Genomic DNA, 24,189 nt, shown 5'->3' on the forward strand with positions numbered 1-24,189 from the left:
AAGTATGATTGGTTCTGAGAGGCCTTCAAGGGACGACGTAAAGACTGATGGACTAGTGGCTTCGGAAATTGACAGACAGAAATAGAGTTCACCTGGAAGTGACACTACGTGGGTCCCCCCCCCCCCCCCCCCGCAAGGAATAGGTGGATGTTTTTTTTACCCCCGCAAGGATTGTCCCAGATCATCTCTGCAGTTCAATGGGCAATTATTGAGGCTTTTTGCGGAGAGTTTGATAGATGGTATTATAAAGGATGATGCAGACAAAGTGAAGAAAAAGAAGGGGTGTTGGGGGAGGGGACGGGGCAGCTCAATACGGGCGAAGTGCGAACAAGTGCTGATCTCAAAGCGGACGAGAGGTGGTCCCTCCACCCTGCCACAGCTGCCGTCCTGACCTACGTACCGCAGTTCCTCCAGGTGCTGTCTACCGGCCCGTTTTCACCCTTCTTCAGGCACCATTTTCTCCCACCACCCGTCCTAATACCCTAGGTCTCGGTAAACCGCACCTTAAAGTCGCTGCAGAGATTGCGGCGCGGAGCAAGGGAAAGGGGCTTTGGCTGGAAGGCGGGGTCTAAGCGAGCCCCGCCCGCGGCCGAGGTGTAAGGGCGGACACCTGTGGGCGGGCAGGTGGCGGCACGCGGCCGATCGCAGGCTCCCGGGCCGCCCGCTTCCCGTGCGAGCCCTTTAAGGCGGCCGGCGCGGCGGAAGCGCGTGGCTGCACGTGGCCGCACCGGGCGCCCTCGGCGGAGCTGCGTGGCCATGGACGTGGGCGCCGACGAGTTCGAGCAGAGCCTCCCTCTGCTACAGGAGCTCGTCCTGGGCGCGGACTTCGTGGGTAAGGGCGGGGATTCCGGGCCCTGTCGCCGCATCCCTCTGGCCCGCGGGAGCCTGCACAGGGTGTGGCGCGGGCGGGACAGGGGCAGGGAGGTGAGGCCCAGCCGGGACGCTCGGCAGGCCGCGGGAGGCGCAGAGAGGGCCCTTCCGACGGACGGGGACATTCCTTCTGGGGCCTGGGCGGTGGGACGTTAGGCAGCGATTACTCCTTGGCCCCACTGTGGTCCAGGTGGAGCCGAGCGGATGGGATGAGTGGCCTGGCTTGTCCTTTGGCTTTCTCCTTTCTGCCTTCTTGACCCCACCTGGCCTCCTGAGCCGAGTACGCTCGCTCACCTGCAACACTTACAACATGAAGAGCCGTGGCAATGGTCTGCGTCTGCGGACTCTTGTCTTTTTTTGTTTTTTGCCTCCCCCGCAGGTCTGGACATAGAGTTCACGGGCCTTCGTTCTAACCAGTCCCGGCCCCAGCAGATCAGGTAAAGCCAAAGCTGCCTTACAGCTGAGCTAGGGAGGGGCTCACCTGTTGCCCTTCCGACTGGTGTTCTGGCCACTTGCACATTCTTTCTCTGCAGACACCTTGTTGGCACGGGGGGCGGGGCAGGACAGCACTTTGTGTGTGTGGGGGTGGTCTTTGTCCACTGAGCACTGGGAGTACGTAATAGTTGTAACAAGGAAAAATGCTGCTTGTGGTTGAGAGAGGCTGGTCCAAAGTGGAGTCTGGGGTGCCTTCACACCATTTCCTTCCCTGTGGGATGGAGATGTCTGTTTTTCCGCAGCCTGTTCGACCTGCCCTCGGAGTGGTATCTAAAGACCCGTCAGAGTGTTCAGCAATTTACAATCTGTCAGATTGGTGAGTTTCTTCTTCAGCTGTTTGCTAGAGTTACTGAAGGAGGGGTTTGTATCGCCTTTGGGTTTCCTGCTGGTAAAACAGCTTTGACTCCTTTCAGAGATGCTGGCTTCAGTTTTGGCCGTGTTGTGCCTGTGGGGCCCGACATTTGGGAACAAGCAGAAACTGAATTAGCTGCACTGTTCCCATGCCTAAGTAAATCGACATTAAAGAATCTGTATCCTCTCTCAAGAAAAAATGCGTGTGGTTTTTGCTTAAAACCTGCAAGAGCAAGATCCTGTTATAAAGCGTCTCGCTCTGCAGACTTTTTCACTAATGGGGCTTAGACATCTTTCTATATCAGCATAAACAGATTCCCATTCATTTTTTAACAGTCACGTAGTGTTCTAGCTGTGAATGTACAGATTGACTCAGTCTCCTTATGATGCCTTTTTACCTTTTGTGTGTAATCAAACAAGTTGTGTTAACTGTCCTGGTGTTTATGGATGTGCTTGGTATACTACCAGCAGTGGAGTTGTGGAGTTAGTATGTGCATGAAAGTATGAACTTGGGGGGCCAAACGATCCCTCTCCTACCAGCCATCCACAGAATTTACACTGACTTCTACTAAAGCACTGAACGTGCCTGGTTTCCTCACTCGTGCTGGGTAAGATCAGTCTTCACTTTTTTGCCCACCTGGTAGAGGAAAAATCTAATTGTTCTGATCTACATTAAAAAAATTTTTTTTTTTAATGTTTATTCATTTTTGAGAGACACAGAGCATGAACGGGGAAGGGGCAGAGAGAGAGGGAGACACAGAATCCGAAACAGGCTCCAGGCTCCGAGCTGTCAGCACAGAGCCCAATGCGGGGCTCAAACTCACGAACTGCGAGATCATGACCTGAGCTGAAGTCGGGTGCTCAACCGACTGAGCCACCCAGGCACCCCTGATCTACATTTTAAATGCTGGGTTAACCTTTTTTGTAAAGGGGTAGGCGATACATTTTTCAGGTTTTGCAGATCGTTCATATGGTCTCTGTTACAGCTACCTTTCTGTTGCTGGAAGTTAGCCAAAGATAATATGTAAATGAGCATGGTATGTTTCAATAAAGTTTTATTTACAAAAAAAGATCTTGAAACAGATTTTACCCTTGCTTTTTCTATGCTGAACATGTGTGTGTGTTCTCTCTCCTTGTCCTTTGCTATTTTTCTGTTGCAGTTTTTTTCTTAACGGTAAGACCTCTTTGAAAAGTATATGAAACAGCATGTAGATATGTTTCTGTTGTCTTCCCCTACTTTGAAGTCTTCTTTACTTCACCATAGGGTCTTCTTAGCCATGCAGACATTTTAAAGTCCTTCACTGTATAAATCTGTTTTCTTTAGCATTTCCTCCGGTTAGTTTTAAAACTAGAAAAATGTCAGTTTTCTGTATTTGAAGAACCATTCACAATTATAGTTTAGTAATTTCAGTGTGAATTACAGTTTGAGAGCTCTCCTGTTTCTAATTTTTTTTTTTTTAAGAGATTATCTTATTCTAAGGCATACAAAGTATCTTTAGGTGCAAAGTACCGTTTGCAATGTTTCCTTTCTGCAGCTAACTTTTGATAGCTTTGCTTGGGTATTCACTCCCTCTGTTCTTCTTGTAGGATTGTCTGTGTTTTCCAGTATTGAAGGAGAGTCAAACAAGTATGTATAAAGACCTTTTGCAAAACACCTGGCTCTTGCCCACTAATCTTCTCCACCTGCTCTCCCCTCCATCTTCTGCCCCAGGCTCTGAACCACTTTGGCCCTGGATGTTCCAGGTTCTCCTCCCCTTCTGTGCCCTTCCGGCCTCCTGTCCCCTGCAGGTTCTGGCTGCTTCAGGTCTCTCTTAGGGCAGCATCTTTTCCGGGGGTCTTTCCTGGCACGTCGGTGCCCCTCTCCCTGTTTCTGTGAGCCTTCAGGGTAGGTCTAATGAGGGTGATGTGACTCCTGGACACCAGCAGGCAGAAAGCGTGCTGAACGGTGGACTCAGGATGGGGGTGGACCCTTCCCCGAGGGCAGGATCTCTGCCTTTTTCCTTTGGCCCCAGGGCAGTCAGCAGTACTAGAAGCGGCCAACGTTTAGGTGCTTCTCAAGCGAAAGAAGTAATTCGCTTAGAACCCTGCCCTGTGGGCTAGAACTGAAAAAAATGTCTTTGGCTTTTTTTTTTTTTTTTTCTTAACGTTTATTTTTTTATAGGTATGTAGCCCATTCGTGTAACTTCTTTCTCTTCCCCACGACGTTTGGGGTTTTGGATTCGGAGTTCTCTTTCCAGGCTTCCAGTGTCCAGTTTCTGAATCAGTATGGCTTCGACTACAACAAGGTATGGCAGCAGAGCGGGGAAGGGGAAGGTTTTTTTTTGTTTTTGTTTTTTTAAAGCTTTATTTATTTATAATAGCACAAGTGGGAGAGGGACAGAGAGAGAGGGAGAGAGAAAATCCCAAGCAGGGTCCACACTGTTAGCACAGAGCCTGACACAGGGCTCGACCCTATGAACCATGAGATCATGACCTGAGCCGAAATCAAGAGTCAGATGCTTAACCGACTGAGCCACCCAGGCACCCCAGAGATAGGAAGGTTTTAAAGGTTCTTTGGTCCAGCTGGGCTGCGTCTCATTTCCTGTGCACGTGAGACTGGACAAGGAGGGCTTCTTTTTCATCTCCTGCTGCACAGAGGATGCCTCCACTAGTCTGCTTGTTCTCATCCTGTCTAGTTTCTCAAAAACGGGATCCCATATATGAATGAAGAACAGGAGAAGAAAATCAAACACAACATCCTGACTGGGAACTGGAAAGTTCGCAGGTAAAGCCTGTTTCCCCAGGTGCTTCGTGGGTTTCTGTTTCTGGTGTTTTTCCGCGTTTCCTGTGGGTAGGTGTGCTGGCTCGAGAGCACAGTGACCTCGCGGTGTCACCTTTAACCGGGGTGGCTTCGGCAGTATGCAATCAGCCAAACACGACAGCTTAGAGTGACGGTGGTTCCGTTCCTTCCGCTGCGATGGGAGCCCTCTTGCTGCATCAAGTATGATTTTTATGTTCAAAAGTGAAGGGAAGTGGGGAAGAACCGACTCTTGACTCAGTACTTCAGTGGAGAAGCAGGAACTCCATTCCGGTGCCACAGCGGGGAGGGGCTCTGCGGGACTCCCTGTGATGCGTTGTGCTGGCTTTCAGTGTGATCCTGGGGAGGTTTCAGGGGTAAATCCCGGGTAACCTTGACCATGCTGGTCATAGGCCTCGGCCTGGACCTACTGCCCCGTGTTCTTGAATCTGAGCGCTCCCGAGGGCGGGGTCTCTGCCTCTCTTCTTTGGCCCCAGGGCCAGTTGTCCTACTGGAAACCCCGTAATGCCGTAGAGCTGGGCCGGGAGTGATGCAGTGACAGCATCGCGTGGTCACCTGGGCCCCAGACAGGCCCTGTAGTCAGTTGTATGGAGCTCAACCAGTCACTTCAGCAATTTGAGCTTTAGAGTCTTGCCTTTATCGGGAGGGGGCTTAAATTAGACCAGTTTTAGCTCTGGAATGTTCTGGCTGATTATTAGGTCCAGATAACTACGTGCTATTGGAGGTGGGGGGTTTTGTTTGTTTTTGTTAAGCCCTATACCCAAGCTGGACCTCGAAACCACAACCTCAATATCAAGAGTTGCATGTTCCACTGACTGAGCCAGCCAGGCGCCCCCAGAAGTTTTGGGCTTTTTTCTTCCCCCCTCTGAAATCCTCATTCATGGATTTTCAATAAAAATGTCTCTTTTTGTAAGAGGAAAACTATTTGAATTTTTAACCTTCTGTTATTTTCAAATGTTGGAGAAGAGTCTTTCCTCATCTCAAAATAACATCATGTTCTTGTGTCCCTAACATGGGAGAAGATGTGCTTACCAAAGTTCCTGTCTTTTCCTTATGTCACCAGATGGTGCTTTATTGCCCCAAAGGCCGAATTAAGCAGACGGGCCTGACTGTAGTGCTCAGCGTTGGCTCGATCCCAAGGCCTCTTCCTGCATGCGTCCCAGTGAGGCAGAAAGGATGGGGCGTGCCCCTGCGAATGTATGGGAGAGCATAGGCCAAGCGTCTGGCTTTCTGTTGCAGAGCAAGGCTCAGAAAATAGTCCCTTTGGGGTCCATTCTGTTGACCGGATCACCGTGTTAAAGCTGGCACCCTCAACCCCTGGTCACGTTCACACTGTCTTGAGGTTCTGTGGTTCCCGTGGTTTTCTCCAACCTCCCATTTCTGTGTGCCCGCTTTCAGTTCTCTGGATAAAGACCAGATCAAGGTGGTGATTGATGAGGTGACACGGTGGCTGGACCTGGCGGAGGAGGGCGACTGGATGACTCTCCCTGGTATTGCTGGTAGGCAGGAGGCTCTCCCCGAGCCTGGGAGTGTTGGGGCCGGTCACTGGCAGGTGTGGGGGTCGGGGGAAACGTACCCCCTCTGTCTTGTGGATCCTGGGCGTCAGCTCAGCAGGCACGTTGTCCTTGGGGTTAGATCAAGCTCCGACCTCAACTCAGAAGCTGGAGGCATTTTGATCTGTTTTGTTTGGTTTTGTTTTGTTTTTACATTTGCTTATTTTTGAGAGACAGCACAAGCAGGGAGGGGCAGAGAGAGAAGGAGACACAGAATCTGAAGCAGCATCCAGGCTCTGAGCTGTCAGCACAGAGCCCCACGCGGGGCTCGAACTCACAAACCACAAGATCATGACCTGAGCCGAAGTTGGACTCTCAACCGACTGAGCCACCCAGGCACCCCATACCTGTTTGGTTTTTTTAATTAAAAAAAAAAAAACATTTTTTAAAAAAAATTTTTTTTTCAACGTTTTTTATTTTATTTATTTTTGGGACAGAGAGAGAGACAGAGCATGAACGGGGGAGGGGCAGAGAGAGAGGGAGACACAGAATCGGAAGCAGGCTCCAGGCTCCGAGCCATCAGCCCAGAGCCCGACACGGGGCTTGAACTCACGGACCGCGAGATCGTGACCTGGCTGAAGTCGGACGCTTAACCGACTGCGCCACCCAGGCGCCCCAAAAAATACTTATTTTTGAGAGAGCGTGAGCAGAGGAGGGGCAGAGAGAGGGAGACAGAATCCAAAGCAGACTCCGTGCCGTCAGCACAGAGCCCGACGTGAATCACGAGATCATGACCTGAGCCGAAGTCAGACAGTCGACAGACTAAGCCACCCAAGGGCCTCTGTGTTTATCATTTTGAAAGAGAACTTTGTGACATTCAGCGTAGTGTGCTAACGTGGTGGCCGTCAATAGCTGTGACCCCCACACGGAGACCCTTTGGGGTCCTCCGTTTCAGAGCGGCCCTGAGATCAGCTTCGAGGACGGATGCGGATGCCGTGTCGTCCCGTCCCGTGGGCTTCCGGGCCGCGGCACACCGAAGCGCTCCGTTTGTTCCATGTAGCTCTCCACTCCCTTCCTCCTCTCGAGGGGAAGGTGAACCGCCGTCTGTGGGGGTTCCATGCGAGCCGTGTGTCTCCTTGCCGCAGGCTTCCAGGCCTTTGAGATCCAGCTGGTGCTGAGGCAGGCCCTCCCCAACATCTGGACGGTCCTGAGAGACCAGGGGGTGAGTTCCCGCCTGGGGGTGGGCAGCCTCAGGGGCTCTGTTTCTCCCTCGGCCTCTGAGAAAGGCTCTCTCTCATCTTCCCCCGCTCTCCTCCTGTGAGATTATGGCTACGTTCCCAGGAACCCGGGATTCAGAGGACTTGTCTCTACTTTTGTCTCAGATAATAGTGAAAAAAGTGAGCAAACAGCATCGCTGGTACCTTGAGAACACCTCCTGCGATCGAGAGAGCTGTTGGAAGGAGAAGATTCTTCTCTCTGCGAGGGGTTTTTCTGTGTTTTTCCAGATGCTGGTGAAAGCCCAGAAGGTAGGGAAAAATCTCTCTTCTTGGCCTCCAGCCGTCTTTCGTATTTCTGACCATGGTAATATGCTGCGGCTGCCAACAAAAATGAGATGCCTTGAGATAGAAGCGGTCCGTTCTTGTTGATAACCGGCTTTCTGGATCTAGCCTTCTTTCCCCAAATCGCGACGGGTTAAGCGGGGACAGAGGGTCTGCATAAAACACTAAGGTTCCCGTCCCCCACGTCATGACTAGCTGACCCGGAACTGCTTGGGGGGAATTGCTTCAGTTTAGCCCCCGGCGTGGACCCTGCCCCACATCCCTCCAAGCCCTGCTCGTCCTCTTTCTGGCATCTACGCATAGGGGCCACTTGTCATGGGAGGGGGTGGTGAGGGGGGTTACCGTGTGGTGGGATCTCAGGGTTCTGAAGCTGCCCCCCCCCCCCCCCCCCCCCCCGCGGGAGAGTGTGGACCCGGGATGTCTGGTTTTAACCCTCCTTTCTGCCGCCTGTCCATCCCTCCAAGCAGCCCTTGGTGGGCCACAACATGATGACAGACCTACTGCATCTCCACGAGAAGTTCTTCCGGCCGCTTCCAGGTACGGGCGTGCCCACCACCCCCTCCCGGTCTTCCCTTCACGTCCAGACGGGGTTTGGGCCCCAGTCCTGCCCCAGGATAGCCCCTCCACGTACCCCTCCCCGGGACCCGCGGGTCTCCGGGGGTCTGGCGGATCTGTGCCTGTTCCTATTTTCCCCCAGTGCAAGCCAGGTGACTTTCCGGCAGAAAGACTTCCATTCGGCTTGATCCCGTCCCCGCCTTGATGGCAGCTGTCGTGTACCATTGCCTGAGACCTTGTGGGATCAGAAATGCGAGGAGAGAGGAAGCTACCTTCCGTCTCCGCTACAATCCTAACACTTGGATTTCTCTTCCTCCCCTCTGGGATTTATCACAAATTCGATCACGCTATGTGTTTGATTTTGGCTCCCCCCCCGCCCCCCGCCCAAAGCATTTATGCCGTTAACCTAATGTCATTTCAATGGCTGTGTGGCCTTGTCTTATGGCTGTGCCACACTTTGCCTGACTGGTGCCCTCATTGCATGTGCGATAGTGTCATGCAGCCGTTCAAGGCTTGGACTCGAGAGCCCTGCTTCTGTCCTCCTGCAACCCTCCTCACGTGTGTTAGCTCCGGCAAGGTGCTTTCGAGTTTCCTTGCCTGTAAGAAGGGGGTGATAATAGTGGCGATATCCTACTATTGGGGGATTAAATGAAATAGTGTACGTTGTCTAGATTAAAAGGGTGGGAGGGTTTTAAGACTTCCCCGGAAATGATAAAACCCCTCAGTTTGAGCATATGGAGAGAATCAAGGGAGAAGTAGGGGTAAAATTAATGCGCACTGGCCAGAAAAACTAAGACAACAAAAGAAAACTGCTGGAGGACAAAAGCTGGGTAAGAAAGGAGAGGTTGGGGACCACGGCCTGGCCCCTGTGAGAGCAGGAAGGGTGGGGAGGGGTGTTAGGGACATGAGGGGGAGTTGGGGGCAGAGAGGGGAGCAGGGGGCAGAGCCAGGAATGAGACGGGCTGTCCTCTCACCCGGCGGGCGGTGGACAGGTGGATGCGTAAAACTGGGGAAACCCGCAGCACAGCGCCTTTGCAGATCTGGGAACAAACACCCAGAGAAAGAACATGGAAAGCGCTCGCCTGGGGAGTGGGCAGAGGAGAGTGGGGTTTGCTTTGGTTTGTTTTGCCATAAATCTCTTTAAACCCCATACAGGTGGTCCTTTGATAAATATACCAATTAATAGCTTCATAGCTTTTTTTTTTTTTTTTTTTAAATCGGGCACTTAAAATTTTTAGTTGATTTTTTTTTTTTTCTTGAATTTCCTCTAAACAGTCCCTTACAGACCATTTCATACCCGCTTTTCAATAGCACTTCTTCCTCCCTGTGTGCATTGGCTCACACTACAACTACGTTAACTAGTGATGACAATAGACCGTATCCTGAGTTTAATGGAAAACCATCTGGCTTTCACCACCGCAGAAGGTGATGGCAGGTTGGTTTGAGATTTAAAATCCTTAATGACCAGAAGAAAGGATGTTTTTAATTCCCATCTTGTTCTGTTTTGCTTGCCTTGTTTGTGGATTAGCACTGGTGACAAGCTAGGTTGGAGAATCTTCCTTCCCATTTTTATCTACAAACTCCCTTCTATCTGGTGTTTTGCTTCAGAAAGCTATGATCAATTTAAGCTGAATATCCACAGCCTATTTCCTGTTCTCATTGACACCAAGAATGTGACAAAGGACATCTGGAAGGTAAGGAACGGGATTGCTTTGTCCCAGTGTGTTAAAGTTTGTTTACCGAGAGCCTGAGCTCCTGAGAGTGCAAGCAGGGGAGGAACAGAGAGAGAGGGAGGGAGAGAGAGAGAGAATCCCAAATAGGCTCAGCACTGTCAGCAGAGAGCCCGACATGGGGCTTGAATCATGACCTGAGCTGAAGTCGGACACTTAACTGACTGAGCCACCCATGTGCCCTCACTCCGTCTCTTTTTTAAAAATTGTTCCTCAAATCCTTCTCTCCTTTTTTACAACCAGTAACAACTTCCTTTGTATTTTCACGTCGGGTTATCTTCTTAGCTTGTAAGTTTTTTCCTTCCCTCATCCAAGTTCCCATGTTTTGACTGAGTTGTGTGTAGCTTGTCCGATCTAAAGCACCGCACGGAGCAGTTTGTTCTAGAGCTTGATACATGCGTGGTAAGTATCTGCGGCCTGCTCAACAGGGTGGGGGAGGCTCTGAGGGCTCTTAACGATCTCTGCTGAGCCTTAAGGTCATGGGTTTCAACCCTGGGCACGATACCATCACCTGGGAAGCTAAATCCTGCCATCTGGACCCCACCACCAGCTTCCTATGGTTTAGAGGGCTGGGGGTGCAGTGGTGTTTCTAAAGCTCCCAGGTGACTTCTGTTGCACAGTTAGGGTATGAATTGCACATGGAGAAGGGAGGCACCCAACTGGCTTGAATGCTTCTTAGAACTTAAACTGAGGAACAGAGAGAGGGGAATCAGATCAGCATTTTAAAGCCCGAAGCTGGTCACCTAACTATTCAGTAAGGGAGCTACAAAAGCATTGGGTTACTTGGTACCCCTTTGCTTAGAGCCATGTTTATCATTTGTCCCTCCCCAGTTTCCAGCTCTTCCGCGGGTCTGTGATGCTGTGCATATCCATGTGACAGAGTCCAAGGGTGAAGCAGGAAGGGTGTGGGCTGACCGGAGGGAACCCACGTGTTCTTGCCACACAAGCGGAGAGGAGCTCGGGGTGACCTGGCATTGCCCAAGGCTCTCTGGTTCTTGGAGCACCTGGTGTCCACATGTGTGTCCTTGGCCGTGGTCTGGTGCCTTGGAGGCATATGTTTATAGAACCCCTTAGACACGTGCCTTTACAGGAAGGTAGTAGGAGTTATTGCAGTTTTTCTAGCCTAGGTTATTGGGTACCTGCTAGAAAACCCAATGATGCTGCTAGGGCCCTAATCAAGGGATAAAGACCCTGATCTTTGAATAGAAAGAGGAGTTTATAGGAATTATTTTCCAGGATCCTTCAGTGGCCATTGGTAATCCCCAAGCGGATAACAAAAGCACAAGTTTTATTCTGATTTGTTCCATAATTCTAGGAACTGAATTTCCCAAGGGTTTCGAATCTCTCAGAAGTTTATGAAGTCCTAAACAGGTAAGGAGGCTGTTTTTTGGGGGGGAGGGAGCTGCTTGTAGAGCAGGGGGTTCTTGATGGGGCGTTGGGGGATTTTACTCCCCAGGACACACCCTTTTGGTTGTTGGGGGGTGGGGAGGGCTGTCGTGTCTGGCGAGTAGACAAGATGCGCAGGACAGCCCCCAATGGCAAAGAATTCTCCAGCCCCTGACACTCCTGTGCTGAGGTTGATAAACCCTATCTAGAGGGGCAGGAAGCAGGTAAAATGCCTACAGCCACTGAAGTATATGGTGGTCTCTCGTGGCCAGGGTTTAACTTCTTTTGATGTCTTTCTGATTGGAGTGAAAAGCTCTAGCACAGCAGGCTTCTTTCCTTCAGTGCCCTGATGTTTGTCCCCGGCCTGCCGTGGTGCGGGTGGCATGCTCTGAACACTTGAGTGAATGGCCCCGGACCTTCCTGCAGGAGCGGTGGCTCCCACTTCCCCTCACAGCCCTGATCCGCTGTGGTCTGGGGGCCTGCTGGTGGGGACACGGATGCCTGGAAGGCACCAGGGTGGGGGTGCTGTGCCTTTCCGTCCTGGGGGGAGGTGGGGGGGGGGAGCAGCAAACCTGAGCAATGGCAGCTGGAGGTGGGACCGTTCTGGAAGGACGCCTCTGTTGGTGATTGTCCTGTGACAGCCCGCAGGGGTGCCCTGCGGCTCAGCATGTGACGGTCTCCTCTGGGTCCTCATGCCTCATGTCGCCTTTCTCCGATGGCCCTCCTGGGCCCCATTTCCTGGAAGAAATGGGGCCCAAATGCAGGAAGGGTCCCCTCCCCTCCAGACCTCTGCAGCGTTGTCCTCTTTGTGGCAGTATCTCCTGCTAGTCAGCACATGTGAGCGCCTACTGTGTGCAGGGTCCAGGCAGGGAAGGGCTGCCCTCCGCCCACCTGCCCAGCCTCTAGTCCCGTTGTCCCTCCGCTGGTTGGGTGGCCTCCCTCTCGGGGCCCTCCTCCTGGCCCTCTCCTTTCCCTCGTCATCAGCCCGACCCAGAAATGACAGCTCCCCACTTGACTCTCTTCTCGCAACATGGTCTTTGTTCGTATCTTTGCGACTTACCTTCAGGGGCCTCTGCTTCGCCTCGGCCCACCGAGGCCGGGTTTTCTTCCTTCACAGAACTTGCTCTTGTGAGCTTGCCCAGTGCAAACTCCTCCGTGGTCTCGGCCGATGGGCTGACTCACGGGTGCGTTCCTGGCACCCCGGGCCCCTCTCTTCCTGCACCGTTGATGGTAGCCTCTCGTGGAGTTGTGGAGGGTTTTCGTTTTTAATTCACTCCCGTGGGCTCTTGTTCTTCCACCCCTCCCCGCGCTCCCAGGGTCGCTCCCAGGGTCGCTCCCAGGGTCGCTCCTCGGCCTCCTTCTTGCTCGCTGCTGTGTCCCTGGGTGACCGAATCCACCCCACTAGCTTAAGCTACCACCGCCGTGACTGCCGTTCAGACCTCCAGGACCCCCCTGGCGAGCCGCCTGTCTGCCTGATGTTCCTACCCCACGTGGCCGCAAGCACGTCTAACCTGGCGTTGTTCTCTGCCCCCCAGACCCACTTCTGTGCTGGAGCAGCTTCCTCTACGTCCTTCTGGCACCTGGTGCCGTGCTCAGGGCTGGTGTGCGTGCCAGAGTTTTGTCCGTCACTGACGGGCTCTGAATCTAGACCTCTCGGGTTTGAACCCCAGCTTTGCCACCCAGTGGCTTGCGAGCAACCTTGAGAAAACTACTTAATCTCTCTGGGCCTGAGTTTCACGGCCTGTGACCCTAGAAAATGACTCCAGGTGACGCACAGGCCGCCGTGGGACTTACTGTGCTCATTGGTGAGAAAGGACCGAGACCTGTGCCTTGCGCTGGGCCCGCGGCTGTGACCTGTTCGCCAGTGGCCATGCTGCTGACGGTCCTAAACCGAGCAGCCACTCTCATTGAACAGATGAGGAAACCAGTGTTCCGAGACACTGGGCACAGACCCAGTTCTCAGAAGCTGTGGTGGGAAACGGAGGGAAGGTCTTCTCGTTGAGTGGGGGCACCAAGCCAGCCACATCTGCTGGTCAGGCGAGTTCTGCCTGTCTTCTGCCCTGAATGTCTGTAGTCAAGTCTGCCCTTCTCTGCATCCCCGGGATCACTGCCCCAATCTTTATTTTCCTTTTTAAAAATTTTTTTTAACGTTTATTTTTGAGAGACAGAGACAGAGCACAAGCGGAAGAGGGGCAGAGAGAGAGGGAGACGCAGAATCTGAAGCAGGCTCCAGGCTCTGAGCTGTCAGCACAGAGCCCAATGCAGGGTTGAACTCACAAACTGTGAGATCATGACCTGAGCTGAAGTCAGCTGCTTAACTGAGCCATCCAGGTGCCCCCGAGTATTTTTCATTCCAGGGATGGTGGTAGCCCCATGGGTGCCTCATGGCCTGTCCTACCTCGTTTCCCACTGCTGCTCAAGTGATCTTTAAAAAAAAATTTTTTTTAATGTTTATTTGTTTTTGACAGACACAGCATGAGGCTGGGCGGCGGGGGTGGGGGAGCGGGCAGAGAGAGAGAGGGAGACACAGAATCCGAAGGAGGCTCCGGGCTCTGAGCTGTCAGCACAGAGCCCGACGCGGGGCTCGAACCCACAAACCACAAGATCATGGCCTGAGCCAGAGTTGGACACTCAACCAACTGAGCCACCCACGTGCCCCTCAAGTGATCTTTTAAAATGTGAACTTGACTGGCCTGTGTTTCTCCTCTGCCTTTCTGATGCTCCTCAAGCACCTCCCCCTGCCCCCGCTGCCAACAGCTGAGCTCTTTCACTGGCCCCTGCCTTTCCCTCGGGGGCTCCGGCCACACACACACACACACACACACACACACACACACACAGGTCAGGCCTTGCTCCCTTTCCCTCACTGCCTTTGCGCCTTCATTGTGCGCGAGATGCCAGACGCCTCCCCATCGCTTCAGCCAAGCGAGTTCCTGTGGTTCAGGACTCCCGGAGTGCTTCCTCCTCCAGGAAGCCTTCCGTCCCTCCTGCCCGCAGCCTCCGTACCCTCCAGTGCACTGTTAGTGCCTCGGGCGCTGCGGGGCCAGCTCTGTATGTGTCCTTTGGGTCACCAGGTGCGTGCTCCCTGGGCAGAGCCAGTGTCAACTTTATCCAGGTTCCTCACTCAGGCTAAGCGTGTGGCCAGTACTCTAGTGACCCAGCAGCAGCCTCTGTCACCGTCTTCACCTGTGCTGCTGCCTGCTTACTGAGACCTCATCCGCCTGTTCCTGGACCTGTGCCTTTTTGTTTCTTTCAAAAAGGCACCCCGGTCCCGGGACACTTTTAGTTATATTAGCATAAGACGGTGAGGAGATCCCAAGAAGGGCTTATTTTCAGTGACTGCTTTTTCTTTTTTTAATTTATTTTTTAACGTGTATTTTTGAGAGTGAGAGAGACACAATCTGAAGCAGGCTCTAAGCTGTCGGCACAGAGCCCGACGCGGGGCTCAAACCCACGAGCTGTGAGATCATGACCTCAGTCGAAGTTGGACGCTTAACCGACTGAGCCACCCAGGGGCCCCTCTGTGACTATGCTTTATGCTGTTTTTCTTCTGTACTAGTGACTTGAATCCTACCAAAAATTCCGGGCCAGTGATTATTCACGCAAGCAAGTGCGAAAAATACGGTATGTTCCCGTGAGCTGGGGCCACCCCCAGGCCGCTGAGTATTGGGGTGGCGGCGCTATGGTCTGGTCTCCCCATGGGCAGGTGTGTGTGGGAGGGTTACGTGGGTGCTCCATCATTTTCCTGTCTATGCTCCACGTGACCCCCCTACCCTGAAAAGGAGTCCTTCTGGAAGGCTTCACGACCTCCTGGGGGACGTCTGCTCCCCTTTGACACGTGACTAGCCTGCTGGGCAGCTTTCTGCCTCGGCTTCCTGCTGTCGTGGGGGACCCGGGGTGAAGGTCGATGCGGGTGGGAAGAAGGGCACACCCCTCTCTGGAGAGTGATGGTTGGTGGTGGTGCGTGTGCGGCCAGCACGGGTGTGGAGCTGGGCGGAGAGGAGGCTCCTTGTCCAGGCCGTGTTCTGACGGCTGCCCGATTCTCTCCCGCTTCTGGAACACGGCTTCAGCTGAGACCAAGTACCCCCACGAGGCTGCGTATGATGCTTTCCTCTGTGGCTCGGGTGAGAGTTGCCGTCGTTATACTTGGTGGGGGGAGGCTCACGCTTTATTGGGGATGATCCCCCCTCCCCAATCCCGAGGCTCTCCGTTCATTTCTAGGTGGGTTGCACGTCACAGAAATAAAGCGTGGCTTTGCCTGTTTTGATAAGGGGAGCTGGTCGAGGCTGGATGCCTGTTATATCTCTAGCGTTTTGTCCCCAGTTCTTCTGAAAGTGGCACATTTGCTCCTGTGGAGAGTACATGGGTGAGTGTTCCTTCCATCCTGTTACGGGAACGGGGCTCGCTGGGTGTGAGCTAAGGCGCCCGGCTCCTGCGGCTGTCCCAAAGGGAGCGTGTGGGGCGCTATGTACACGCAGTCCCTGCCCGGGGAAGCAGACTTCCTCCTCAGGGTGGCCTTCCCTGCTGGTCCTGGCCCCTGTGTTCCCACTGGGAAAACTCACGTGCCGGGAGGCCGAGGCGGTAAGGCCAGCTGTGGCTCCTGACCCCCGCCTCCGTGCCTCCCGGGGTGTAAGCTTGCTTTGTTACCTGCCTGTTCCTCATCACTGTGTCACAGTGAGGTAGGAGGGCTGAGTGTCCAGGCCCATAAGGGACCCCTCCTGGGGGTCCCCGCAGTCAGGCCGGGGAGAAGGGGAGGGACTTGGAATCGGGCATATAGGAAAGCGTTTCTAAAACCCCAAATTGGAATGCGTGGCGACGTCATCCTCGATGCTTCCAGCATCCGCTCGTAGGCGGTGACACCACACATGAAATACACATTCTGTAGCGCCAGCTGGGTGTCCGTGTTTGTTGTGTAGGATTTGGGCCAGGTGAGGAGCTCATCAGAATTGAAACACAGGGTCCTTGAGGCCGACTTGGAAACCTTTGCGGACTAGTGAAAGCTAATAACTTTGGACGAATCTGTTAACCGTGGTACTGCCTTTTTGTCTGTTTTGGTAATGGACGTTATGCATAGCAATCCTCTGTGACCTATTGATGTGAGGCTTATAACTTAAATAGGAATTCCCCCCCTCTTGCTCCTCCCTGAGCTCTGACCGCATCTCCGTGCTCCCCGGGAGATACCCACGTGCCAGACGGTGAAGGCAGCTAACAGCCCGAATGGCAGAAAATCTCCTCCGTTCTTCTCCCTGTCTTCTAGAACTTTTCCGGTCCAGATGACCCCAGTGTCCGACCTCCCATCCTCCTCCTTAGCGTCCGGAGGTGGCACCCGGGTGCCTTACATCCTTCTGTTTGATTGAGTCCTCTTGACCTAAAAGCCCTCCTAGATTTAGAGAAGTTCTATGGCTGCTGGGCCTGCCTGGCTCCAAGGCCTGTGTCTTCTCACAGACCTGTGCTCAGGGGTCTGGTGGTGTCTGGACAGAGGCAGGGCGTGGTGGGTCGAGGGGTGAGGGACGGCCTTTTGGAATCAAGGGTGATGGTCCCATCAAGGGATGATAAAGTGGACCTGGGGACAGCGGCCTCTCACGAATTCTCTGAGCCCATTGCTAATGTTTGTCAAGGGATCTTTACCAAAGTGCAAGTTCTGCTTTGGCCTGGGCCTGGAGAGAGCTCTGTGAGATTGGCCGGTTGGGGGAAGCACGTGGACTTGGAGGGAGGAAGGGCCTTCCCCTGTTGTCCCCGGACCCTCAGCTGTGGCCGAGGACCTGTGTGTAACTGCTGGTACGCCTGAGTGCTCCGGGCTTTTCTCTGTCCCCGTAGAGCTGGCTCCCTGCCTGAGCTGTCCTTCCCTCTGTACCTCGATGTGCTGGCTCCCTATGTGAACCAGGTGAATCTTATCCGAGCCGGGGTCCCTAAGATCGTGAGTAGCTTTTGTTTCGCTCCTTCCCCTACTCAGCCGCGTGCGGGGAGCAGTCTGGTTCGGGGGTCTCTCAGAAGGGGGCGCTCCCGCCCTGCTAGGCTTGTTCTGTGTCTTCCTGCCCAAACCCGCGTGGACGGGCTCGTTCCTTCCTTCCCCTCCCAGCCCAGACAGAGCCCTTCCTAGCCTCTCTCAGGGTCTTCAAACCCTGGGGTAGGTTGCCAGTAGGAATGGCAGAGAATCTCCTCCTTTCTTCTCCCTGTCTTCTAGAACTTTTCTGGTCCAGATTACCCCAGTATCCGACCTCCCATCCTCCTCCTCAGCGTCCGGAGGTGGCCTGGGGTCAGCGAGCAGCAAGTGTACCGTGAGTTTCAGAATCTCTGCAAGTTCGATGTCCGGCGACTGTCGCGGAGCCAGTTCCTGCTCTTGACCAATAAGTTCAAGGAGTAGGTGCCTGGGTTCGCAGCCCGCCCCCCCGCCCCGCAGCCCGCCCTGTCTCCTTGCGGCCTCCTGCGGCCTGCTCAGAGACGCAGGGCTGATACTTGCACGCCTGACCTGAGACCCTCTTTTGGCAGCGCTCGGAGCATCCTGAGGGAGTACCGGGCCACCCCACCCTGCAGATCTCCCTCTATCGGTACTGGAGACACTCCCCCGACATCAACTGCTTGTTGCAGTAAGTGACCAGGGCCGAGGCTGCCCTCTGGACTGGCCCGCGGCGCCAGGTGGGGCTGAGTGGGGCACGGTTTGCTGGCGAGCGTGTGGTCAAGGGGTCCTTGGCGAGTATGGTGGCCTGAACGTTAGTCAGTGAGACCGGACAGGGCTCTGGTAAACGTCCGCTGTGTTGGGTGCTGGCCTAGGTTCCAGGCCTTCGTCAGTGAACAAAGCTCAATCTTGCCCTCGTGGAACTCACACTCCAGTGGGAGGTGACAAGTGAATTGCGCGACGGATCAGGTGACAAGCGTCTGTTAAAAAGAAGAGCCGGTCAGGAGGTGGGAGTGGAGGGCCAGAGAGGGGCGGACGGTTAAAGGAGAAGGTGGGACCCCATTAAAGTCTCCAGGGAGGTGAGGGAGCGAGCCAGGCAGAGCGCGGGGGAGGACCGTGTCCAGGCAGCGGGCGGAGGCCCTCGAGAGGGGCCACGAGGAGAGAAGGGACACAGGTACGTGGGCCGGACGGGGTGGAGGGCTGCGGGTGAGGGCCGTGGGCGAAGCCGCGGGTGGTCAGAGGTTTTCAGCAGAGGAGGTTTTCAGCAGAGGTGGGACGCAGACTGCAGAGGACACGGAGGGCCAGGGAGGAAGTCGGGGAGCCAGGCGGGCGTGCCGTCGGCTTTTGGGGCTTGCACTGCATGGCAGCAGAGGGGGGCGCCCAAGGGGTCCCGGGCAGACCGGAGCGGGGTCGAGTTTGAATCGGGGTTTTTTGGCCCGCGTAACTGAAAGGTGGAGTTGCGTCGTAAGGGTTTCGGCTTGCCGGTTGGGAGCCGTATGTGTAGAAAACGGCATGCTTCGAGACGTTTGGCCCCTTGGCGATGTTTTCCTGCCTGCCAACCTCTGATGTAAACCGCTAGGAGGACGACCGGTCCGGGTGGGTCTCAGAGCCCTTCTGCGCTCACGGCGGAAGCTCGCGCTGGGGAAGTGAGGGGAAGACAGGACGGTCTGGGTCAACGGAGCGGGGGGCCCGTGTGTCTGGGCTTTCACACCTGCCAGCGCACACGCGGCCGTCCGGCCGGCACCGCTGACCCGTGCTCTGTCTTGCAGGGTCTGTGGCGTGGTGGCCACCTGGGCCCTCCTCGCTCTCGTCCTCGGGAGACCTGACCCCTGAGCGTGGCCTGCAGCCTCTGTCCCATCTCCGTGCCTCTCCGGGACAGCCGTCTGCATGGGGCTCCTGTGGCTTTTGTGTAAATCGTACCTTTCTCTGCAGACCGATGTGTGCGGTCCTTATGAGGAACTTTGTTTCAAATGTGAAATTGTGTAACTATTATCAACGATAAAGAAATCCTTAGAAGTGGAACTTTCGTGGCCCAGACTTTTCTTTTTGTAAATGGGAGAAGTTCCCACCTCTGGGAACTTAAGCTAATGTTCCAGAGGGTCTCATGTGCAGACAACTAGCATTGGACGCCAGGTGAACAAAGGGCCACGTTATTTCTGGGAGAGAAATTCTTGGCCAATAGGCTGGTTGGGATTTAAATCTGGGAAATGGCCTAAGTGTCCATGTGCATCTGTGATGTTTTGATAACATTTTATGGTTTATAATGTTGAACATTCACTTCAGAAACAAGAATTACCCAGGGGCACCTGGGTGGCCCGGTCGGTTAAGCGTCCAGCTCTTGGTTTTGGCTCAGGTCGTGAGCTCACAGTTCGTGAGTTCGAGCCCCGAGTCGGGCTCCACATTGCTGGTGCAGAGCCTACTTGGGATTCTCTCTCCCTCCCAGTCTCTCTGACCCTCTCTGGCTTGCTCGCTCACTTGTTCTCAAAAAAGAAAAATTAAACAAAAAACAAAACTTCTCCATCCCACAGCTGTGTCCCCTGAGGGGCCAGGGAGACTCGGGTTATTTTGCTTCCTCTGTGGTGCTCCACACCCGCCATGCCCACGCTGTACTCAGCTTTATGAGTAGCTGTTCTCCATCGGGAGCAGAACTTGGCTGTTTGTGCAATCTTGAAACTTCACTTATGATGATTCAGCAGAACCTTCCTAAATGGGGGCGGGGAGGGGGGGTGCCGCTGTTTCCTCCATAAAACGGGAGTGTTAGTGGTGGCAGCCGCCCAGTCGGGAGCTGCCTGTCCTGAGGGACGTGAGCGCCAGATGGGGTGCTGTCCCTCGAGATTCGGGGCAGCTCATGGTCAGGCCAAGGACACCGAACTCTCAGGTGGCGGGAGGGAAGTTTTACCCCTTTGTCCACACAGCATCCTAGTGGGGACGCCCCCCCTTCCCCAATCGGATGTCACTTTGTATACACTGAGGAGAGCTCCCTTTTCTCACGTGGGCTTTCGGGGCCCAGTCTAATTTAGATGGGCTCCGCATTCAGTGCTCAACACGAGAGTGAGAACAAGCTTAGGTCCGTGAGCGGAGTGACCGTTTTGGCTTTCCGGGGTCGGAGTGCGGTCCGAGCACTGTGAGCTGTTTTCTGTGGTTCGGGAGTGAAAGCGGCCTGTCAGGACTTTACCTCTTAGCTGTTCACGGGTCTTTACCCCTCCCCTGCTTCTCACACCTTCGGTGGGGCATCTGCTGGTGCTGAGGGCACTGTCTGCTGTCCCTGCTGGGGCGGCGGGTGGGGAGAGGGGTGGAGGCGGCCGAGTTCCTCCAAGTCCGTGACTCTGCTTGGGTTCTAGCTCCTGATTCTCCTGGGGTTCGTTTGTTTTCTCTCTTTCAAGTTTATTCGTTTATTTTGAGAGGGAGAGAGCCAGTGGGGGAGGGGCAGAGAGAGGGAGAGAATCCATGCCGCCAGCAAGAGCCCTACATGGGGCTTGAATCTCAAACCGTGAGATCATGACCTGAGCCGAAGTCGGAGGCTTAACTGACTGAGCCCCCCCGCCCAGGCGCCCCCCTCGTGGGGTTCTTGATCTGCGTGCTGCTCAGAAGTGCTGAGAGCAGGGAGAGCCCTGGGATGCCGGGGGTGGGGGGTGGCTTTTGCTGCCTCACCCTGCTTTCTCCTCCTCTTTGTGTAGGTCTTGATAGCCAAGCTTCTCCTGTAGTTCTCTCTCCCATCATTAAATAAAAAATCCAAAGCAAAATGTAAACCGGATGCCTTACTCTTCCCCCTGCCCCCACCTGCCTCTCCCTGGGGCTCTGGCCCTCCTTCCCCTTTCAGGCTCCTTTCCCTTCAGCAGAGACTGGCGCCCCCCACCCCTCCCCACCCTGCAGAAAGTCTCCCTCTCCACCGCCTCCCCTGCACAGTCTTCCCTGGATTCCACACGAGCATCCCTGAGCCTCTGGCCTTCCCGCTTGCTCCTGTCCTGTAGGTCGGGTCCAGCACCCTCCTCTTCCCTCTGCCGGGCTCTTCCCCTTCACCCCTGAGACTCCGTTCAGCTGGCATCCCCTCTGGCTTCTGGATCTCTGCTGACGGGCTGGTGCCGTCGGGGCTCGGGCTCATCCTGCCTGTTAGAACCCCGAGCGCCATGTGGCCGTGCTCCTGGCCTGTCCCCCTCACGGGTGGCTGCTCCGGTCCGAGGCCCGCGTGTGGCTCTCCCGTGCTGCCTGTGCCTGGAGCCTCCGTGCTTCTCGCAGTGGAGTTTGAGTTCTTTGGTGCTGCTCCTGGAGGCACCTTGAAAACGGAGTCTGCGGGCACCTGGGTGCTCAGTCCATTAAGCGTCTGACTCCTGACTTCGGCTCAGGTCACCATCTGGTTCATGGGTTCAAGCCCCGAGTCAGGCTCTGTGCTGACACTGTGGAGCCTGCTTGGGATTCTCGCTCCCTCTCTCTCTGCCCCTCCCCCACTCACTCTCTTCTTCTCAAATAAACTTAAAAAAAAAAATAGGGAGTCTCATCATTTCACACAATTGACACGTTCTGCCTCTGCAAGAGGAAAAGGACGCCCGGGAACCCCACATCTCCCCGGCCGAGGGGTGTCCTTACGACCCTCGGGGTCCTGATCCAGATAGAAGTGACTTGATTCCAGTCCTTGCTCTTAGAATGTTTGAATCTTCTTTGTAGTTTAATCAATGAGATTTTTAACATGAGAAAGATCATGACTGGAAATCCTCTTGAAATGATCAGCTTAAAATTAGCCTTTCTCTTTATATCTTTCAAGTAGCTTTTCCCTGAGAGGTGAAAGTTCGTGTCATTCGTGATCCCCTTTGGAATACTTTTTGAGGAAGAAGCATCTGGTGTAATTTTTCCGTAAACTTGTCTGAAAATCCAGGGCAATCTAATTAAAACGCTAAGTCCCTTTTGCCGTACAAGGGATGAGGACGTGGGTGTCTTTGGGGCCCTCACCCTGCCCACCACCTCCTCCAGCAGCAGTTACTAAGGACCCACAGCCCTACCAGGTAAGTGTTAGTGTCCCCACCTTGCGATGAAGAAGCAGAGGCCGAAGCAGGCTTTGGTGGATGCAGAACTTGCGGGCAGTGACCCACAGCCTCTGCTGGTGGCCCTGCACCGTCACTGGGTCTCTGGAACACCACGGTGCCTACACAGTGTCAGCTGGGGGTCCGCCCTGGGCAGCTCGCACACACAGGCTTTCATGCACCCCAACCCCGCCGCCTGAGCTCTCATCATTTGCCTTCACCCCTTTTCCTAGAGAGAAATACATGGTCCTAACATTTGGGAAAGAGCACAGGGGGAGCTGGGCTCAGCCTGCTTTTTTGATTTTTAGGTTAATTAAAAAAAATTTTTATTTTTTACATTTATTTTTGAGAGACAGAGCACGAGCAGGGAGGGGCAGAGAGAGAGGGAGGCACAGAATCTGAAGCAGGCTCCAGTCTCCGAGCTGTCAGCACAGAGCCCAATGCGGGGCTCAAACTCATGGTGCCCTGTACATTAAAAAAAAAAAAAAAAAAAAGGGGGGGGTGCGGAGGCGCCTGGGTGGCTCAGTTGGTTGAGCGTCTGACTTCAGCTCAGGTCATGATCTCGCAGTCTGTGAGTTTGAGCCCCGCGTCGGGCTCTGTGCTGACAGCTCAGAGCCTGGAGCCTGCTTCGGATTCTGTGTCTCCCTCTCTCTCTGCCCCTCCCCTGCTCGTGCTCAGCCTCTCACCATCAAAAAATGAATAAACGTTAAAAAAAAAATTTAAACATGTTGCAGAGAACAGAAGAAAAAGCAGGCACTCATTCTCTCCCTACCTTAATATCATTTTGGACTTGCTCTGTAAAACATTTATGTGTGCACACCGTACGAGTCTTAGAGTGCATATTCTTTCATCCACGAAGACTCGCTAAGCACTACAGAGACTTGCTGGGCATGGAGCACTGTCCCAGGGTGGGGTGGGGGGGGGGTTACAAGAGCACAGAAAGGTGGTGCCGAAAGGGCACGTCAAGGGTAACTCAGAGCCAGCAATGGAGAAAACGAAAGAACGGGGTAGTTTGTGACATTAGAGTGTCCAGGGGGCTCATGGAGGTACTGTGTGAGCAGAGACCTGGTGGGAGAATAAGCCTAGGATGCCTGTGGAGAGGTCTCCAGGCAGGGCTGCAAAGGCCCTGGGGCAGGGGAGTGCTGGCTGCCCAGGTGGGTGTGGTGGGAGCAGAGGGCTGGGTGGCAGGGAAGCGAGCATCTGGCCAGGCCCCGTTGATGCTTTTATCAGAGGACTGAAACCAGGGAGGATTCGAAGTGGGGGTGGGACATGACTGGCTTGGGTTTTATTTTTTTATTTTTTAAGTTTTGGTTTTAAGTTTATTTAGACAGTGCGCACAGGCGGGTGAGGGGCAGAGAGAAGGAGAGGCAGAATCCCAAGAGGGTTCCACACCATCAGCACAGAACCCAATGCAGGGGCTCGGACCCATGAACTGCAAGGTTTGTATTTTAATTCCAGTTTAGGTTTTATCTATTTTTTTATTTTTTTTAACGTTTATTTGTTTTTGAGAGTGTGAGCGTGGGAGGGGCAGAGAGAGAGAGGGAGACACAGAATCTGAAGCAGCTCCAGGCTCTGAGCCATCAGCACAGAGCCCGATGCAGGGCTCAAACCCACAAACCAACAGTGAGGTCATGACCTGAGCTGAAGTTGGACGCTTAACCGAGGGAGCCACCCAGGTGGCCCTAGGCTTGTATTTTAATTCCAGTTTAGGTTTTAAAGGGGTGGGCTCAGGCCTTGAGCGGCTGAGGGCAACCGGTTAGGAGGCTGTTGGGATCACGCGGGGCTCGTGGGCAGCCAGGTGCCTTTTGACAGCAGAGCCCCTGTGACTCCCTGAGCGCCGGGTCTGAGAGCAAGGGGTTGCGTGTCTGTGGCCTGAGCAGGTGGAGGTGCAGGGTCACCCTGTGAATGCGGGGTCTTTGGTGCCTGTGAGCAGAAGATGCTGTTTTCATTGCGATAGTGTCTGTCATTTATGGGTGACGAGGGAAGAGGTGCTCAGGGGAGGCAGAAGAAGGTGCGTCTCTCCCAAGGCCCCTGGGGCAGGC

At 54.1% G+C, this 24,189-nt stretch overlaps 1 protein-coding gene across 1 annotated transcript; it reads left to right on the plus strand.

The window, feature by feature from the left end:
• The first annotated feature begins 733 nt into the window (after positions 1 to 733).
• PNLDC1 (PARN like ribonuclease domain containing exonuclease 1) lies at positions 734 to 19,154 on the plus strand. Its single transcript, XM_042940223.1, is given in 20 exon segments — positions 734 to 832; positions 1,250 to 1,307; positions 1,608 to 1,681; positions 3,304 to 3,343; positions 3,878 to 4,001; positions 4,392 to 4,480; positions 5,912 to 6,012; positions 7,152 to 7,228; positions 7,389 to 7,532; positions 8,033 to 8,102; positions 9,729 to 9,814; positions 11,166 to 11,221; positions 14,796 to 14,860; positions 15,307 to 15,360; positions 15,560 to 15,602; positions 17,054 to 17,153; positions 17,421 to 17,596; positions 17,726 to 17,751; positions 17,754 to 17,823; positions 18,902 to 19,154. Coding segments are annotated over 20 exon segments (1,593 nt in total). The 5' UTR covers positions 734 to 756; the 3' UTR covers positions 18,966 to 19,154.
• Positions 19,155 to 24,189: the final 5,035 nt, after the last annotated feature.

Source organism: Panthera leo, chromosome B2 (assembly GCF_018350215.1).
Source record: "Panthera leo isolate Ple1 chromosome B2, P.leo_Ple1_pat1.1, whole genome shotgun sequence".
Lineage (NCBI taxonomy): Eukaryota > Metazoa > Chordata > Mammalia > Carnivora > Felidae > Panthera > Panthera leo.